The 16,756-nt window shown below is 43.1% G+C and overlaps 2 protein-coding genes across 3 annotated transcripts in view; one reads left to right on the top strand and one right to left on the bottom strand.

The window, feature by feature from the left end:
* The first annotated feature begins 1,602 nt into the window (after positions 1-1,602).
* On the top strand, positions 1,603-13,653 carry cog1 (component of oligomeric golgi complex 1). 2 transcript variants are annotated; one of them, XM_088599735.1, is made up of 15 exons: positions 1,603-1,954; positions 3,346-3,590; positions 4,201-4,382; positions 4,791-4,961; positions 5,733-5,889; positions 6,185-6,395; positions 6,705-7,496; positions 8,159-8,305; positions 8,975-9,136; positions 9,304-9,428; positions 9,724-9,832; positions 10,390-10,499; positions 10,913-10,997; positions 11,485-11,528; positions 13,446-13,653. In XM_088599735.1, the coding sequence occupies exons 1-14, from the start codon at positions 1,646-1,648 to the stop codon at positions 11,497-11,499; spliced, it is 2,820 nt and encodes a 939-aa protein (XP_088455861.1). In that variant the 5' UTR covers positions 1,603-1,645; the 3' UTR covers positions 11,500-11,528; positions 13,446-13,653. The 2 variants fall into 2 exon arrangements, with proteins under 2 accessions (XP_088455861.1, XP_088455860.1); XM_088599734.1 differs by lacking the exon at positions 11,485-11,528.
* A 1,491-nt stretch (positions 13,654-15,144) lies between these two features.
* LOC148652686 (regulator of G protein signaling 9-like) overlaps positions 15,145-16,756 on the bottom strand; it is a 34,248-nt gene continuing 32,636 nt past the window's right edge. The window contains exon 19 of the mRNA XM_088599736.1: positions 15,145-16,415. Coding sequence (XP_088455862.1) covers positions 16,259-16,415 — 157 coding nt within the window. The 3' untranslated portion in view covers positions 15,145-16,258. The remainder of the gene's footprint in view (positions 16,416-16,756) is intronic.

Here is a 16,756-nt window from a genome sequence, read left to right as displayed (position 1 = left end):
ACTTGTGATGACATCTCTTTTAATCCAACAGAAATATTGCTCTTTACTTCAAGACGGTTTTGCCGATAAATGGAACTTACATGTTAACTATGTATGCAGATCACGGTAATATATCCGCTGCACAACCTACATTTAACCTTAACCTAAATGTACTTAATTTGCTCGTACATCCCTTTACATTAGTCATTACAGTGACTAGCGAGCAGGAAGGGCAGCATCACGTCACAATTCGTGAGAACTCCTGCTCTCACATGTGGCAAGACCAAGAGTTTGCAACAACATGGCAATTTATAGTGCTTTCACAGAGTTAACGATTTGGTGTTAATCCAAAATGCATTAAAGTTTTCTATACCATCAATTAATTTATTTTGTTATCAAGAAAGTAGGCCTTCAGTTCCCTTTTAATGTAATTTGTTATTTCTTGGCCTGATATTTTGTGTTCTGACATATTAAGAAACTTGCAGCACTGTCAAAAATGTTACTGTCTCATGAAGAACTAAAAACTGTTGTAAACTGTTACAACAGAGTGGTTGCCATGGGTGTGCTGTACAGATGATTGAGAAAGTAGGTCCCCTCTTCTATATAAAGCACTTTGGGATCCATCTGGATAAAAAGAAACTGCTGTACAGATGCAAGGGATTTGTATGGTTATTCTTATAATTATCATTAACACACTCAACAGTTTTGGGAAGGAAATACTGATGCACAGATCCAAGGACACATCAAAGCAGGTAGTTTCCCCAGTAATTTTAGAAACCATTGAATGCGTGACAATTACAAGGTCTACTAACTGCATGCATCGATTAGATAAGTCTGCTTCTAATGAATGTGTCATCATTTGAAAAGGGCAGATCATTTCATGGCGAAGTGGAGTTAATTCAGAATGATTATCTCAAGGGATAGGACCCGCATAATTACAGGCCTAGACGAAATGTCATTATAACTAGAAAATTCCTTCAGTAAGTGTTTCATTATCTCAAATTAATATGATTTTTGGTCACGGTTCATAAATTATTTTAATTTAATTTGATCCTCAGTGACTAGGAAGACTGAAATTTCTCGCTTCCTCGAACAAATTTCATACTTTCACGTGGGAGGGCTTCGTGCGAAAAGAAACTGTTTTCCTTGATCTTGATTTTTAATGAATCAAGATAATGTCTTAGACTTCCTATAAACTGTTTCGCAATGTCAAGTTAACAGATGTTTTGGAATCATTCAAAATAATCAGAAAAAAAACACCCAAAATCTATACAGTCTGATGCAGCGTTTTAAGACTTAAATTTTGCATCGCTTAGTGGTCTTGCAAATGATCATACATTTAACATTGTTTAATGCATCCATAACCATCCATAATGCATCCAGGTGGATGCTGCACATCGGTGGTGGTGGAGGGGAGTCCCCATTACCTGTAAAGCGCTTTGAGTGGAGTGTCCAGAAAAGCGCTATATAAGTGTAAGCAATTATTATAATTAATTATAACTACCGCGAATCTGAATCCTTACATTTGGGCTCCAACTAGTGGATTATGAATGAAATACAAAGTCTTTACCCCTGTCACGTGATGAAGGTCTGACTGCCTGCTTTATGCATCCAAAATCCTGTTCTGAGGTTGGACCTTCCGGGTTGTCGGGTTGTTATTCCAGCTATGGCGGCTGTGCCAGCTCATTCGCTCCGGATCTCGGAAATCGGAGACCCGACTGCCCTGTTTGAGCGTTACAGTGCCGATGAGATTCGAGGTATAGAGCGCAGGGTGCGGGGCGAGATCGAGCAGAAAAAAGAGGAGTTGCGGCAGATGGTCGGAGAGCGCTACCGGGACTTGATCGAGGCCGCGGATACGATAGGCGAGATGCGGCAGTGCTCGGAGAGCGTCGTGCAGTCGATTCAAGACATGTATCGCTACTGTCACCAACTCAAACAAGGAAAAAATCCGCCTCTGCCTGTCAGCAGGTTGGAAGTAAGTGACGTGGCCGTCGTCGGGTATTTTAAAAATGCCACTGATCGAAATGTCCTATCGTTTACAGTGTTGCCTTACAAAACGGTTGCTTTTTATGGGTTTGCAGTTTTCGACTGCTTTCCGAAAGGCGACTATGCAGCTCTGCTGTTGTCCGATGAATATCTATTACTGTATGGACAGCTAGTGCACATGCCACCTGCCTTTTGTTGTGACCGATAAATCCACGGTATGGCACACACACGTTACAACAGAAGACCGTCTGTCGTTTAACAGCACTGATAACGACACCAGATTAATTTGGCAACAGATGTTGTCAAACCGTAGTCGCAAATGATGCTGTTTTAAAACATGTGAGATCTCTGTTGTTGGCAGGAGATCGTAGTTATGAGGCTCAAATTTATCATTGACAATCTAACATTCCAGTTGCAGCAAAAAATACAACCTGTATCAACACTGATCTTTTGACACGCACTAATTATTTAACTGACTATAACGTTGGGCAGAAGTACATTTGTGTTTGGAATACATGTAATTTGCAAATATTTCGCTAAGCGTCGCTGCTGGATCAGATTAAGTCTGGCGTTCATATGTTCAATATTTCTAATGATGCATTTGGGTAATATTTTGCCTTCCAGTGTCACAGGGAAGCTAGCCTGGCACACTTACTCACAATCTTCATTAGTCATTTATTTAGTTACCTTAATCACAGCTAAAGCCACTAAAGTCAGAAATTGGATTCTATTCCATAATTATGTGTAGATGTAATTCAAGAAGATAAATCCCTTGGAAATGCCATGTCTTGGTGAAGTCATATGAAGGTGGCCTGAAATAGCCTGCTGTCTTTTCATCTAAAGAAAAATAAAGTTCCTATCGAAGGAATGTGAACATTGATTCAATTAGGAACATGAAATCAGTTGCAAACAATAAGGATGCTGTTTGGTCCGTGTAGTCTATTTAGTCATCTGTGGCTTATTGATCCGAGGACCTCATCTAGCTTTTCATTTAAGGGGATTCTTTTAAGAAGGCATGGTATCAGCTTCAACAGCATGGCTGGATACGTCTCCCCATACTCCTACAACCCTCTGTGTAAAGAAGTGCCTCCAAAAAAGGGGTATGGAGATCTTTTTGTGTTAGCAGAAAAAATCTCTATTATATTTTTAAAAAGCTATAAGTACAGTTAGTACTATATCAAAAGCAAAGCTATATGAAACATTTTTGCCATAAGGAAAGCCATTAAGAGAAATATAGTTTTTTCACCTTTTGGAATGATCCATAAAAGGTCTTATACAGGAGAGGAACACTCGTGATCTGTTATCTCTGTTCTGGTATAACACGGCAACGTTACAGTATTTGATAGGTGGGTGCCTGTACCCCTGTCTCCTGTGCTGCAGAGCCAGCGCCAGTCTCAGGAGAAGTTTTACAGCATGGCTGCCCAGATCAAGCTGCTGCTGGAAATCCCGGAGCGGATCTGGAGTGCGATGGAGTCTTCCCAGTACCTCCACGCCACCCGGCTCTACCTGCTCTGCTGCCACCTGCACAGCCTGCTGCAGCTGGGGGGTGGAGGGCCGAACTACAGCCCAGTGCTGGCCCGCTTTCCCATCCTGGTGCGCCAGGTGGCTGCTGCTGGACACTTCAGGTAAGCACTGCCCCCTCTGCCAGCTAGAGACACCATCGGGCACCAGTGTGGCCTGCTCGTTTCTCCGCTCCGATCCCTACAGGGTGTGGTCTTCTCAACAATGTACGACTGAAAAAAAGGTGGCAGTTCCACCTTGCAGTGTTATATGCTCTTTGTTTTTAATGTGTTCATTTTATCACCTCTTTTCTTCGTCAACCTTTTTTCTTGCTGTAAAGCGCTTTGAGAAGTTATTTTTTTAAATCAAGTGTAGTATTATTATTTGCCCCTTGTTTGTTTTCTGTTACAGTTTGATAAAGTAAATATTGTTCTTTGCTGAAAATACTGGTAGTATGGTAGGTATTAAAAATAACTTTGGCTTCAGCACACAGTGAACATAATGTGCCAAAACTTCTCTAGGCATTTAGCCACCTAGTGGAATCTTTGAGTGTTTGATTCAGGCGTTTTACTTTATGGAATAGCTTATGTAAAGAAATTAATTTGAAGTAGAAATTAAGGATAACGATCATAACGATTTTTTGGCCTTTGTGCGTAACGGGTGGAAATCAGGGCTCCGAAGCTGACTGTCATTTTTTTATGTCCAATTTTTTGCGACTGGTCTGTGTATTTTCAGGTCCACCATCTTGCTGGAGAGTAAATCTCTCCTGAAGGGCCAAGTGGTTTCAGACCAGGCCATTGCAGAAGCCCTGGTGTCCACCATGCTCCTAGAGGACAGCTCACCGCGGCAAGCCCTTGCTGACTTCCTGTTGGCCAGGAAGGCCTCGATCCAGCAACTGCTCAACCAGCCCCAGCATGGTGCGTACCTGAGCCCGAGAGCCCGTTGTCTTTCCACTCTGCCTTTCAAGCAACCCACTGTGTTTCTGCCCTCATGGTAGCTGTGATTGTAGTTAACATTGTTGAGATCTTACGTCTCTGAATCCCTGTCAGAAATAAAAGAAGTGGTGCACATCTCAGGATTTAGAAGAGTGTGAATTTTCTGAGTGCTGAGGATGTTAGTGTCCTTGCATATATAGTACAAGGCCTTCCAAGTTCAAGTAACAATTACAAAGTGGGTTTTCCCCCCCTGCTGTTTAGATTGCATTATCCCTTTGCCTTGAATGGGCACCCTTTGCCTCAACCTGCGTTTTCAGTATGCATCAAGAGGCAATTGTCATTGTCCTGTATCTTGCGTTGATTGATTAAACAAACAATGTTGACCTCCAGGTGCTGGTATCAAGGCTCAGGTATGTTCTCTGGTGGAGCTGATGGCCACTACACTGTACCAGGCCTACGCCGTGTTTTGTACTCCTCCTGAGGGCAAGCCAATGGAGCCGCCCCTGAGCTGCGGCCTGCTGTTCGCCACACTGGAGACTGTGACCGGAACTGCACCCACTGGTATGCATCCCCCACACCCCCCTGCACTGGGAGACTAGTAATAGTAATTCATCATATTTCCTTACACTTATATAGCACTTTTCTGGACACTACTCAGCTATAGTGTGCCAGTATGCTCACCACACATCAGCTATTGTTGGGGAGGAGAACAGAGTGATGAAGCCAATTCATAGACGGGGATTATTAGGAGGCCGTGATTGGTAGAGGCCAGGACGCCAGGTTAGCACGCCTACTCTTTTCGAGAAACACCCTGGGATTTTTAATAACCACAGAGAATGGGGACCTCAGTTTTACTTCTCATCTGAAAGACGGCACCATTTTACAGTAGAGTGTCCCCGTCACTATACTGGGGTATTAGGACCCACACAGACCACGGGGTGAGCGCTCCCTACTGGCCCCATTAACACCACATCCAGTCGGAACCTTTTCCCAGGAGGTCTCCCATCCAAGTACTGTACTGACCAGGCTCACACCTGCTTAGCATTAGTGGGCTGCCAGAGTCAAGCTGCAGGGTGATTTGGCTGCTGCCTGACTAGTAATGTGCCGCAAAGACTATGAATGCAGTAGAAAATAAATGCAAACGCATAAACTAATTTGCAGTGGGTAAGGTCGTTGCAGTTCATTACAAAATTTCATTTGTTTTAACCTTCAGCCATGGAGATTTAGAATGCAGTTGGTCTGTGTCTTGTCTCTTCATACATCTGTGCAAACGTAAAGAAAGGAGATTCTGAGTAAACCTCTGAGGCATTTGGGGCTAATCTTCTTTGCAAGGGAAAGAGAAGAAGGTCCTGCAGGGAGAGATGAGCTCAGGCAGCTGGTTCAAGTACCTTCCGTCCTCTGTGACCGACTTCCAGCCGACCCTGCGGACCCTGGCTCAGCCCATCCAGCCTGAGCATCTCAGAGACACGCTGCGGCAGTGGATGGACACGTAAGGAAGAGAACTTGGGCACGGGGGAGGTTTTTGGCAACTTAATAACATTAAACAGGGAACAAGGAAGAACTGGCTAGATCCATGCGATTTCCTTTGTGGTCATAAGAACCTATGGGTGGAATTGTTTCATTTTCTCCAGTGAACATCAGGCTTGAGCAGTTTACCTTTTTTTACTGTAAATCCAAGAGGTTACCCAGCAAGCAATAGTTCAGTTTTAGGGAAGGAAGTCTTTAGAGGGGGGGGCGTACAGTTAATGAGATGGTCACCCTCTCGTGTAACACGCTGGCCGCAGGTGTAAAGAGGATATCTGCAGTGGAATCAGCGGCCTGCTGGTCTACGTGAAGAGCCTGAAGGGCCTGGCAGCAATCCGGGATGCTGTGTGGGAGCTGCTGACCAGTGACGCCATCAGCCAGCACTGGAGCGTCATTTGTCAGCGGCTCTTGGAGCGCCACCTGTCCTTCTGGGAGGATTTCCTCCAGCAGCTCTTCCTCCAGCGCCTGCAGGTTGGTTTCATTCTCTTTTTAAGTGCGTTGTCTTACAGCAGGCCATGTAACATGAGCTGCAAATAAAGTAAAATCCTGATATTTTAATCAGTGTGCTGCAAGTTGTATTCTTCCAAACACAGACCATAGATCTGTCCCCCTTCTTTGTGAGACAATTGGACGTGCTGCACCAGACAGGCATTTCAGCTTAACAGGACCCAGAAAATGAAACTGGTTTTCCTCATCTTAGAATTGTCAAAACTTCAATGGATGATTTTACTTTTAATGGATGTATGAATGAAAATGGCGGACCTATTTCTCTGCTCCCAGGCTCTTACTCAAGAAGGAATGGAGGAGATCTCGAGCAGCTCCAGAATCCTGTTGACCTCATCCCTGCGGGAACTGGAAGGGCAGTCAGGTCCTGGGGGCCCCAGCAGGGCGACGCAGTTTGAGGGTGACGTAGCCTCCTTTCTATGGTCCGAATCGCCCAACGACCTGCTGAGTGACGCGGCCTGGGTGAGCGTGTCAGGCCGCAGCCCCCTGCTGAAGAGTGGCCTGTCTATGAAGACCCAGGCCTTGACCCCCTGTGTCCAGAACTTCTGCTCCTCCCTGGACTCAAAGCTCAAAATCAGGCTGGAGGACCTTCTCTCCTACTTGCCCTCTGAGCAGACCACCAAGGAGTCTGCCGAACCTCTTCCTGTCGCGTCCTCCTCCTTTGACCGCTTCACTGATGCCAGCACTGTGGAAGAAACCGTGCGAGAGCACTGCCTGGCCTGCGTGCGCAATATCTTGTCTTCCGTGCGCTCCGAGCTGAAGGCTGTGCAGGACAAGTTACTCAGCTCTGGCCGTGCAGGAAACAGCTGCCTCAGTTCAGTGCTCTTCATGGCAAGACTCTGTCAGTCCATGAGCGAGCTCTGCCCCAGCCTGAAGCAGTGCATTCTGGGGAAGCAGGGTGGCCCAGATCACATGGTGAGAGACACTTCCCGTCAGGGCAGGAAGCTGGGCAAAGGCGCCAAAGCGCCAGAGATTAGCCCTGCACAGGCCAGGTGGGCGGATCTGAGGGAGGAGCTTCTATTATGCAGCATGGAGGCTTACTGGATCTGGAGCTCCGCCCTCACCAAGGTTTGTCCAATCAAAAGAAAGCAATTGTGGGCGGTGCAGTGTTTGTTTATAGTTGTTTAGTTTAAGTTGACTATTTAGCTAGGCCGTTTTTTTTAAGGATTTCAGGATAAATGTCATAATATTTTTACTTAAGAGGTTGTATGGGTCTGGAACAAGGTACCCTGTCATGCTATTGAACCTGCTATCTATCCTGTTTAAAGAAACGCCTGAATGAGATGCTCCAATCAGTCAGCTACTAGAAAGAAATAGGGTTAAAAAATGAAGAAAAAAAACTTTCAGCTTTTCTTATGAGACAAACTATTGTAAAACAAATCCTAGGAAGACTAACACATGGAGGTAAAATTATTTTTCAGTTACATTTCTCTCCTGACAAGGAAGAAAGAATTCCATGAAGGGAATAGGTTTTGACTATCGCATTTAAAAGCTTAAGCAGGAGGAACTCAGTTTTTAGAAAGCAGTTCAGTTCACCTCTAGTTCATTATGAAACATTTATAAAACATTTGGTTTGCATTTATTTTAAAAAGATTGTGCAGATGTTTCTTTCATTTAAAATGGAAATTATTAGGAGGCGGCAGTCCAGGAAAAGCAATACAGCAAGTGCATGTTCAGCCTTCATTTGCATTTCTTTTTCTTTTTGACCTGTTGCTTTGTGCTTCTCTCAGGCTCTGGTCCAAAACTTTGCTGGCAGACTTCACTCAAGCTCCGCAGGCTCCATCCTGGAAACAGCAACCAACTGGGAGGAGCTGGAAATTCAGGAAGAGACTGAATCAGGGAGCAAAGTGACCTCCAAAATCCGTCTTCCCGTTCAGGTGAATCAACAGCCGGTGACAGCTGAGCTGGGGGCAGGGATTCAGTCTAAAACTCTAGGAACTGCGGGCAGGAACTTGTAGTGCTCAGTCCTAATCTTTCCTTGTATATGTCTGTGGGAATATTGAATATCTCTGCATCTGTAATTCAACAAAGGTCCAGACAACAAAGAACTAGCATAAATTAGTAACTTTCTCCACTGCTACAAAATTATTTAGCTGACATTTTTATCTAAAGTAACTTACCAAATTATACAGTACAGCTGGGTGTTTTACTGGAGCAATCAGAGAGTAGTAACTTGCTCAGTAGTACAACAACGTCTCACCTGTGATTTAAACCCACAAACTACCAGTTATGAGCGCAGTACCCTAATAGGTGCTTCCCACAGAATGTAGTTTTATTCCACCCTCTTGCTCAGACACAGGTTTGTCATGTGGGTTAAGATGTCCTGGTTAGTCTTATGCAAGTGTGCGTCCTCTGTGGATCTGTAAAAGATCTGAATTCCAGTCTTTTCAAAACCAATTGTAAAAGAACTTTGCAGCAAACAATGTACATATGTTACTGTTTAAAGCTATCTTTTTAGGATTTGATTCAGGTTTTTGATTTCCATTTTTTCCCCTTCAAAGGCTTGAGAAAGAATGAGTTAAAAATGCATGTCTGTGTCTTTGCAGCCCTCATGGTATGTGCAGACTCTTCTCTTCCATCTGTGCCTGGAGGTCAACAGGATTGGAGGTCACGCACTGCCAAAGGTCACCCTACAGGAGCTGCTGAAGGGCTGCCTGGATCGTGTCGTCACCGAGTACGAGAAGCTGGCTTTGGAAAAGCACAACAAGGTGAGCTGGACAGTAGTCCAGGAAAGGGCTGACTGTACTTGTGCCGATGAACAGAGCACGCAACAGATCTACAGAGTATGGCTACTCAGTACAACACAAAAACAAACCCATTTGCATTTTCTGTGCCACCTGCAGAACCTCTGACACTTGTACTTTCCCCCTTTCAGGACCCTGCCTTCCTCATGACCCAGAACCGGGCCTTGCAGCTGCTATTTGACCTGCGCTACCTGTCAGTGACTCTCAGCGCCAGGCAAGAAGAGGGAAAGGCCTCTCGTTCCCACCAAGATCCCAGGTACCCACCACCTCCTGGGGAGACCTTCGCTGGAGCTTCTGCACCTTGAGTGCTCCTTTAATACTTTTATTTTCAATTATTGCCTTTTACTTAATTGACATCCCAAGCAAACACTTCCTTACGCAGTTTAAAATGAAATCTTGTGTGGTTTCCAGTAATGTTTTGCTTTACATTGAAACCTGAGGCCTCTGCCCCAAGCCTAGGAGATAATTGTTCGGGTGCTCAGTCTACTTGTGCCAATTTGTGGGGTTTTTTGTGTGTTCCTCTCCTACCTCTCTCTCTCTTTCTCCACCAGGATCCAGCAGGTCTGTGATTGCCTGGAGGGCCACATTGATCCTTTTGACTTGGATGTCTTCACCCCCCCACTCAACACTAACCTGACCCGTCTCGTCCAGAGGACCTCTGTACGTACCTCAGCACGGCCCCATGGACACTGCACTGGGCCTCAGGCTGCACATACTGTCTTTCTGCAGTTAGAAAAACTGCCGCACAGCGATAATGAACCGAACATTTCATTTTGTGTTTTTTTTGGTGCCATATCATAGGAAACATTTTTTAAATTAACTGCAGACAAAAACTCACCCTGATGGCCACTTTAGCTGTTTTGCCACTATGTGATTGAGATGCCTAATTTCCAGGGTTAGAAAGAAACTCTGAAATATATTTTGTCTATATTAATAGTACTGTTTAATATGCAGATCTAGCAGGTAGACAGGAAAGTATCAGCTTGATGGAAGGTGGTACAGGACAAATGCTAGTAAAGGTTTGTTACAAGGGGACGATTGTTGTCATTCATAGACAGTAACAAAAATAAATTTGGTGTTGTTTGAACTAAATTACAGTGATGTGCATCCCATCCATTCTTGAGAGGATATTATCAGTAGTGCAGCCTGCTAGATCGCAGGACTAGTCGTGTGTCTGTAAAACTGGAATTTCATGCGCTATGCTATCTCCTGTGCAGGTGCTGCTGGGGCTATTGACAGGCACAGAGAAGCAGTTCAGCTCCAGGGGGCCCAGTGTTGGCACACAGGAGCCGTACAACATCCTGCCCCTCGCCAGCAGTCAGATCCGGTGAGTGGAGCTCCGATACTGCAGCTTCGCCCTGGAGACACTTTGGCCACTAACCTGAAGTGGAGCTTTTAGAACAGACAGCTAGAGCCCTGCATGTCGCCCATCAGGCCATCGTCTTAGGCCTGCTCTGAAAGGAACTTAAAGGAACAAATAGAATTCAACTGAGTTGATTTACAAGGCTCACCGGGAGGGATATGCTAAACCGCAGCAGTATATCAGAAATCTCAAATTCGAATGAGAGTTCAGCACAGATCTAGAAACATTTCCATGGATTCCCCTCTTGTTTTTACTTATTATCTATGCGTGTCATGAAGAAAATATATCAAGTTCAGTTGTGCCTAATCCTAGGTTCAGAAATCATGGCCCGTTATGCTGTGGCGGTCATCGTGACCAAGGCTGTTTGATTTCCCCAGGTTCGGACTCCTGCCCTTGAGCATGTCCACTTCCCGGAAGTCCTCCAAGCCTGCGTCCCGGGGCTCTGAAATATCCAGGACCCAGGTTAGGACTGGGGGAGTCTGGCAATGGGGGGGCCCTGCGGTACAAAACATCCAACGGTTCACCCCAAATAGACTCTGGGTTCATTTACACATCCTGCACCTGTAACGGTGCTCTTGTTATACGATGCACATCTGTTGGGAAACCTCGTCTAAACTGATTAGTCAATACAAGGCACTCACTGTTCACTACCTTCTGTACTCAGAAACAGCATCTCTGCCTTAGCGTAAAGATTAGAACATATCACACATTGGCTGTTTCTATTAAATTCATCATGGATATTATTAAGATGGCCAGTTCACAGTAGGTTTGTCCTTGACCTACGTTATTTTACATGAATGATTTTGTTCCAGACCAGAATGTGTGGCTCTTGAAGTGATAGTGCTCAGAGAAGAATAATTGCATTTCTCCTCTGCTTTGTCAAAGTCAATGGACTGTTTTTTGATTAGCAGCTTTGGATCACAGTTAAATGCTGTCTGCTTTTCTCTAGTTCCTGCTATTCTGAGAGCTCTGTCGGGGAGCCGTAAAAGACTGGTGTGTGGTAATTTACAGAACGTGTGCAGTGTGCTCCTGCCTTGCCTCCGGTTTGTCGGAGTTTTCTGTAACCGTGTGTCATATGTGGTTTGTTTCTTCTCAGGTTATTATTGAGAATTGACAACCCAAACACAACAGAAGCTTACAAATGAGAAATGCAATTTGATCATTCTAGTTGATTTCATCAGCTGAACGTGAATCCAACTTTTAAAACATTTCCATTACATTTCTTAATTGCTTTAGTGATTTGATCGGGGGTGGGCAACCTATTTCACATGATAACTTTTAATTCATTTGGTTTCCTTTTTATTTTAAATTGGTTTTAATCTTAAACCCATGGCTGTGTACCTCTGTATTTCCTCAAATCAGGAAAAAGAGAGATACATCATTGTGGTAATAGAGATGACTGTTAAATTTGGATTGTTTTTGAAAAAGTTTAAATTCATAGGCATCTGAACCCATTGGAATGGTGCTGGTGGCTTCCAGTAGGTTAGGAAATGAGTTTCTAATTGTGTAGGAATTTGTTGCACAGTGAATACATTACACTAACAGTGAATGAAGAGAAATACGTTAATGTGATTCACTGTGAAATACGAAGTCATTAGCCATGTAACAGATCAAAGAGGAAAAAGATCAAGTCCTGTCTGGGAACACAGATAGAAAGCCTGATTGTCAATGCTGCAGCACTGTTTCACAGATGGCTGGCCATTAACAGTAGTTAAAATGAAAGATCTGAAATGTGCACTCCGTGGCAGAATCTCTGATCAGTCTCATCCCTTAGGATCACATTCACAGACATTCCTGTGGCACAGCTGGCTGCAGTATATAGACTTCTTAACTTTTACTTGAAATAAAGTCTCGGTTAAAAACATGAAGTGGTTTTTAATGTAGATTTAAAATTGCATTTCTTATCTATTACTAAATAGGTCTATACACCTTTCAGCAGCCCCTGATACAAAATGATACAAAACAGAGAATCTTCTCTGCATGAGTTGTTTTTCTGCCTGAAATGTTTTGCATGAAGCTGCCTTGATGTACAGCTTTTCTCTCCTGTTTTGAGGAATTTTCTTAACACATTTGAAAGCGAGACAGCATTGAGAAAATATTTGTGGCTAGTTGCGTATTTGCCTAAACATTGGAGAGTCATGAGCTTAGGGCAATGATATATTTAGACTGTAAAAATCAGCTGTTGAATTAATGTAAATTTGAAAAAAGTAGTGACATTGTAATTGTAGAAAAGCTGCTGGGCTGTGTTTCTAATAATGAACAGGGAAGAGTGAATCATGCTGTGGTGCTTTTGGTAGAAGGATCTATAGCTCCCTCTAGTGGACAGACTGGTACTCTTTCACAGTTGAAAATAGCACTTCCTAATTTAGACAGTAGGTGGGATAAACAACTTGTAACAATTTGGCATATACAGCTGTGTTTAAAGATGCACAAATGGAATAATTTGTGTATACAAAAGTTAGGTTGCGTATTATGAAGAATATTTTCGATTTTTTTATGCATATATTATTTCATAGAGATTTTTTCACTGTTAACATAAGTTAAAAACGTACCAGAAGTTTGTACTATATTCTCACAGAGATCCTATCTGTTCCAGCCAGAAGCAAAACTAGCTCAGTGCCTGCACTGCATTTTCACAGGATGTGATACTCAATGTTTATGCACTTTGCCTTCAGTCTTCATTTGCACTAATGAAAATGAGATTTGTAATCTGAGGTTTTCAAAGTAGTAAAACCACAAAGCCTGGACAATAGCAGTCTTAAAATCTGAGCCTACAAGTGTGATAAACATGGACTGAGGACCTGTTAACTCTAACTCTTCTGTCACCAAGCTCATTCTGTTTTTCTCCACCCCTCATGGTACAGCATCGCAGCTCTAAATATCTTCCCCCAATGTTGTGTTCTGTTAAAGGTTGTCCCTGCGTCCTCTGCCCTACCAGGAGAAACGTTCCGACCTGGAAACTTGTTCAGACAGCTGGCGTCTCAGGAGGAGGAGCCCACAGGCCCCTCCCTCTTCAAACTGGGCTGGCTCTCCAGCATGGCCAAGTGAAGCTTTTAGAAGATTTTTAACGTGTATAAAGTTTATAAAAAATAAATATATATATAGTTGTATTACTAAACTTTGGTTATGTCATGTTTACCTCTGCAGACTTTAGCCCTGGAAAATTTTCACACTTTATACATGATCAAAGGCTCATTCTCTCACTGTAAATCACTTATTGAAACATTTTACATTTTTGTGGTTCAGTTGTCCAACGAAAATAATGCAGAACTTGATACCATCTGAAATAATGGAGTGCTAAAGAAAAGTACAAAAATGCGACTGTGAATGTTGACCTTCATGTGTATCTACGGTTCTGGCTCTAGCCTTACTTATTTACTGTTATATATATATATGCACTATATTATGCTTACGCCATTTACTGTATACTATATGTGTACTGTTACTGGACTATAATGTGTAGCGTCATTGTGAGGCGTTGCGTAGAAAGACAATTGTATATTTGAACCGTCGCTTTTCTTGTGACAAGCGCAGATTGCGAACGCGGATTCAGTCTGATGAACATTATAAAAACAAAGACTCGAAACCTGTTGGAAGAGTTACGTTTAGACGTGCTCATGGGAATTTAATCGTACCAAAACAATGGGCAGAATATTCATCTCGACACGATGTACAGGCGATGGTTGTCATTGAGAGACAGACGCCGGAAATGATAACTGAACAGTATGGTTGTGTACAGCACAAGTTAGATTTAAACTTCAGTTGGTAGGATAGAAGTGAAGACTTCTATAATTTTTAGTGACATACTGACTTGCTATATTTTATAATGATTAGTGAACTGTTAAACTTGACTGTCGAAGTTAAAGATATGCAATGCCTGATTTGCATTTTGGTCGCAATGTTGTGAATAAAAAAAGTCCATGGTCAAATTTTGCTTTAGCGTGCAGAGTACATAAGTAAGCGGTTTATTGCAATCAACTGTTGAACAAACATCAAACTAAATATCGGAAAATAAACATTTGCACGTTGTAAATGTCATCTTCAAGAAGTTCATAAAAGTTTCCCGCATAAATTATGACATTACTGAACAGCAAACCATCAAAAATTCAGATAATGTGGCAAAACAAATAGGCCTTCATGGGAGTCATTCAAGACAATTTTGCGATAAATTTTCGGTCAGCTCAATAGGTAGTACTTGAAAACATCTATTAAAACTACATATTGTAGGTACTTCCTTTAGTTTAGCTGGTAAACTATTGCAAACTTTCACAAGATCAGCAACAGCAGTACATGTCGTTATGCCCCATGGGCCTTGCCTGGGGTCTTTTCAAGTGGATTACTGAGCTCTCACACGGGACTGTCTGAAGCCCTGTGCCTCCTGCACTACAGCGTTTGTATGCCACCCAGGTCATTAAGTTATCCGCTCAGCAGGAAAAAAAATTAGAGGGAACATAGCCCACTTTTTCCGCAACAGTACTCAAAAACACATTGCTTAAAAAGCAGATCATAATACTGAACTGAAGTATTTTTTATGTACAGTTATGTCACAGGTTGGAGCAACCTGATTACAAACTAACAAGCAAGAGAAAAAAGAGCCATTGTGCAAACACTGTTTTAATTATAGTTTTATTGAGGCACTTGCACAATCTAGATATCACCATGGTATCATATTGGAAAATCTTCACATTTTTAACTTGTAAATATCAGTTTATCCGTGTTAAGACATTACATTCAGGCAATATGATTTTCTTCCAAATATATATGGATATTTATTAAAAATAAGTGAGATAATACAATGATTCTGTGCAGACCTCTATATAAAAAACTGTAAACAAATGATATACAAAAGCCCGATTTAACAGTATCTACTGGCAAGAATAAACATTATTCTATGTAAAAAGTCACATTTGTCAGCTATGAGTTTACACAGGAAACTTGTTGAAAATCTAAAATAAATTACTTGACGACAAACTTCTCAACAATCAACAGTAAAGCCAAAACGTTTTTTTCCAACCAGATTTTTTCTACAAAACCCAATAGGAAATGCACAAATTCTAAAGAACTCTTTCAGATGTCATCTCTCATCGAAGCTGTACCAGAAGACAGCTGCAATCATTTTTACCGCAAGTGGAATTCGCAGGCAGGTCATCTCATTTGCAGCACTGGAGTGGATTGGTTGGGGTGGCAGTAGAAGAGTGCAAAAAAAAACTGAATATTGGAATTAATTAATTTATACATAACAAAAAGCTCTACTGGTGTTAGGTCCAATTTACTTCTGTATTTCTTAGTCCTTAGTCTCACGGTAAAATGAAAGGGAATTAAAGGGGCAGTCTTGGTTCCACAACTAGACTATCATGCACCTAGACTAGACTGCAACTAGACTATCAAGCAAAATTATCTGCTTTGGGTTGATCTGTCAATAAATAATGATCCTGTTGAGTTTCGCTGCAGTAGCTTTAACATACAGTATCACAACCAACCCGTTTGGTGGTGCGCATACACTGCCTACACTATTGTACGTTTTACAAACAGAAGGCTAAGGTTGAAGGTTGTTTTGGCTTCTGGGATACTGTGTACCTCTAATCCATGGAGCTCACACATGTGGATTTACCAGAAAATGTGCCTTTGGAAGAGTCAGTCCTGCCCCAGAGAAGAAGCGTTCAGCAGGAGTCCGGAGGCGTCCGCCAACACCTGCCCTGCTCTTCTGTCGTTGACCCTGCCTGTCATCCTGCTTTGCCTTCTTCGGTGACAGTCTCCCAGGGACAGATGACCTCCTTTACGGTGGCCCTTCCTACGCTGGAACAGTCCTCCTCCTCGTCCTCCGAGTCGATGGGGTAGATCCGGCACTCCGGGGGGATGTCCACTTTGATCTGGAAGAAGCTGGGATCGGCGAGGATCGTAAATCAGTACAGCCACCACTGACGGCCTCCTGCTGCCATTGCTGTCATTTCAGTGGAGGTCTAACGAATGTTTGCCAGGGATGAAGGCTGCCGAGCTAATTCAGCTCAGCTGCCGCAACTTGCCACTTATCCTGACGTAACTGCCTCAGTCCCCATATATACCTTACACCACCCTCTCCTCTTCCTCACTCGTTTTTGTATCCCTCCTCCACCCCTTGGTTGCCTTTTCACCAAGCATGGGGGTCCTAGGCTCCCCGTCCTGTGGCTGGGAAGTTGGCCAAATGGCTTAGTCAAGTCGGCCAAGCCAAAATCTCTGCTAAA

This window comes from Lepisosteus platostomus, chromosome 11, assembly GCF_059453375.1.
Source record: "Lepisosteus platostomus isolate fLepPlt1 chromosome 11, fLepPlt1.hap1, whole genome shotgun sequence".
NCBI lineage: Eukaryota > Metazoa > Chordata > Actinopteri > Semionotiformes > Lepisosteidae > Lepisosteus > Lepisosteus platostomus.
This window is presented reverse-complemented; position numbering and strand designations above follow the sequence as displayed.